The sequence below is a fragment of the Eptesicus fuscus genome, chromosome 22, assembly GCF_027574615.1.
Source record: "Eptesicus fuscus isolate TK198812 chromosome 22, DD_ASM_mEF_20220401, whole genome shotgun sequence".
In the NCBI taxonomy this organism is placed as follows: Eukaryota; Metazoa; Chordata; class Mammalia; order Chiroptera; family Vespertilionidae; genus Eptesicus; species Eptesicus fuscus.
In genome coordinates, this window is record NC_072494.1 from 12,543,027 (window position 1) to 12,546,220 (window position 3,194).

General features: G+C 53.4%; 1 protein-coding gene across 1 annotated transcript; it reads right to left on the bottom strand.

Moving 5' to 3' along the window:
* Positions 1-906: 906 nt before the first annotated feature.
* LOC103291367 (involucrin) lies at positions 907-3,194 on the bottom strand. Its single transcript, XM_008147375.3, has 2 exons — positions 3,159-3,194; positions 907-2,004 (listed from the first exon to the last, which is right to left on the bottom strand). The coding sequence occupies exon 2, from the start codon at positions 1,979-1,981 to the stop codon at positions 1,220-1,222; it is 762 nt and encodes a 253-aa protein (XP_008145597.2). The 5' UTR covers positions 1,982-2,004; positions 3,159-3,194; the 3' UTR covers positions 907-1,219.

Here is a 3,194-nt window from a genome sequence, read left to right on the forward strand (position 1 = left end):
TGCTGGAGTTGGGTGGGGAGGAGGAGATGCTAAAGGCAATTCAGACCTATTTAGTTTGGGTGCCTATGGAAGTATCAGTAAGGATGTCCCTGACATATCCTCATGCCTACGGGTAACGAGACAAACTGCCTGAGATGATGTGGTTAAATAGTTAAAGGCTGGCGATCCCCAGGAAAGAGAGAGCTCCGTGTCCTGAAATGATTGATGGTAGTAAAGACTACAGAAATGTCAGGGAGGGTAAAGGGTACAATGACCTTGCAGCTGATTCAGCATTTTGGCTTCCATGATTCCAGTTGGCATAGCCTTTACTTCCATTAGTAACACTGTCATACTCCCCATCAAAGATGAGTCCCAGGAGTTTCTCCTCTCCTCATCTTGCCCAATGCTGCTTCTAATACTGTACTAAAATCTTCTTTAACCAAGTAGGCAGTGCATAAGACTCTTAGAAAACATGAGGACATTCTACAGATACAAAACCTAGGAAGGGACCAGACCCCAGAGGGAACTCCACTCCCTGCCCACCCCCTGAGGCTAAAATTGTGCTCCTTGCGTGTAAGGCAGTGCTGGGCTGAGACAGCCAGATCCTCTTCCTCCAACCAGAAAAACTTATCCACGCTTCAAAACTGGCAAGTGTTGCATTCAGATGCATGATGAAATCATTTTTTGCTTTGGTATGGTATTGGTTTGGTTTCATTTTTAAAAAGCTGTTTAAAGCATTGGGTGGTTTGGGGAACAGACTTAGAGGAGGGGTCAAAATATCTGTCCTCCTTTGGGAGTTGGCCAAGAGAGTCGGTTGCAACCATTGACCCATACACGGGTTTTTAATATGGTGAGAGGCAGAGAAACAAAAGCCCAAGAGAATACAGGATCCCAGACTTCCAGGATTTATTCTGTATCATTGTACACACTCACAGATTCTGCTATAATACTGGGGATGGCGTCAGAGCGACGACTGCAGTAACTATCTTCAGGCAGAGGCTCTGGCCACCTGAGGTTGGGATGGGGTGGGACTGGAGTCATCAGGAGTAGGTGCTGGGCAATAGCTTCCCCCTCCCTCATCCCACTCTATCACAGAGACAAGCAGAGGGACAGGGTCAGGCAGGTTCACAGATGAGGTGGGCCGTCCAGACTGGGGGACCTGAGGTAAGTGAGGCCACTGGTTCAGCTCTCTCTTCACTTCATGTGCAGTGGCCTGAGGGCCTCTGGGATCTGGGGGTGGTTACTTATGCTTGAGAGGCCACTGCACCTCCTGCTTCTGCTGCTGCTCCTCTGCAGGGGGCAAGCCTTCCCCCTTCAGTGGCTGGACTGGGTGGGTCTCTTGGGCCTGGCCAGGAGCTGGGACACATGCAGGTTGTTTGAGCTGCCCGTCCTGCTGCTCTGCTGGCTCTGGCTGCTCCTCCTGCTGCCCCGGGTGCTCCGGCAGCTGCTCTCCTTTCTTTTCCAGTTGCTCATCTCTCTTTGCTACCTCTCCATCCAGTTGCTGGTCTGGGAGCTTCTTCTCCTGTCCCAGCTGCTCCTTTAGCTGTTGCTCCCTTTGTGCTTTAGCCTCCTCCAGCTGCTGCTCCAACTTTTCCGCATCCTGGTCCTCATGCTGTTCCTCTTGCTGCTGCTGCCCTTTCTGCTCCTGTTGCTCCTCCTGCTGCTGCTGTTCCAGATGCTCTTCCAGGTGCAGTTCCTGCTCCTGTGTCTCTTGCTGCTGTTGCTGCTGTTCCAGCTGCTGTTCCAGCTGCTGTAGCTTTTGGGGCTGGGGCTCACAGTCTTGCTCCGGCACCCCCTTCACAGGAGTTGTGTGTTTCTCTCCTTGCTCCAAGGGGACTTCCCTTGGGAGCTCAGAGGGCACCTCCTGGCATGGGACAGGCAGTGGAGTTGGCTGCTTCACCTGCTCCTGCTGGGTATCAGCGGGAGGAGGAACAGGCTTGAGGGGCTCCTGGCTGAGGGCCGGGGGCAGGGTCACTGGCAGAGTGTGTTGCTGCTGGGACATCTTGGAAGCTGCTTCAGGTCAACCTGAAAAACAGGAGGGATCAGAGGGCGGGCTGAAGAGAGGCAGTAGAGGAATTCCCAAGCAATCAGTGCCTGGTTCCTCAGCAGCCCCTCTCGTCTCCGGGGCCGGGACTCTCCCGCCACCTCCAGCTGTCACTCCCCAGAAGCAACAGAGGGTGGGTAGTGATGGGGAGAGGCAGGGAGAGGCCCTCCTGGGAGCTTCCTTTCCTGCAAGAGTTCTGTCTCCAGAGCTGCTCCGAAAGGGTGGGCTGGGCCCCACTGCATCTCCTGCTGGCTACTCATCCTTGCCTCTCCTCATTTCTGACCTCCAAGGAGGAAAGAGTTTGGGGTCATAGCAGAAAGAGGTTAAGTCCTAGGAAAGTTCTGGGAGCCATTAGCCCATGCTGCAGAGGAGGTGAGAGGTCATGGCGTGAGCCCTGGATTGGAGTCTCATGACATATTCTTGGTTTAAATACCTCACTGAAATACTGTGTGCTCCTGGGCCAGGCACTTAGCCCTTCTGGGCCCCAGCTGTCTCCTCTTTAAAACGAGCAGGTTGGCCTGTTAACTGCAGAGCTACTTTCCTCATGAGCTCCGAGCTCTCCCTGAAGCCCCAGTGCTCAGGTGAGGGGTGGCGGGAGGGGCAGCAACGTTGCTGAGAATGGAGCTGGCTCTTCCAAATCTCCACTTTTAAGTTCGGCTTTCCTGCCCCTGCTCTGCCTGGGTTTCTCCAAAGAGAAAGTTTTCTCCATTCTGAAGTTTCCCCTTTTGCCACAGAGCCAAGAGTTACAGGCCTTTCCCTGAAGCCTCTGCCCCCATAAGAGAGGCAAAATCACGGTCAACCTAAATCAAAGAATTTGAGGAAAGAATTTGGCCATATTCATGCTGCATCCCCATCTCCCTGCCCCTACCCTCTGTCTCACTCTTACACTTTCTCACATTCACCACACACACACATTCCAGAACATGGCCCCAAGGAAAGAGGTGACAGGAGGAGATTGTCATCTTTTCTGTTTCCATTCCATGACACCTGTCCCTCAGCACAGTGACTGGAGCCCTTCTAGAAGCACAGGTACTGCAGCTGAATCCAGTCCATGAGGATACCTGCACCCACCCTGGCATTCCCTCCATCATGCTCTGCCTGTTGGAGGCCCCTGGTTCCGTTGGCTCACACTTACCAGGCCCACAGGAAGGATGGCTGGATGGGCTTCTAG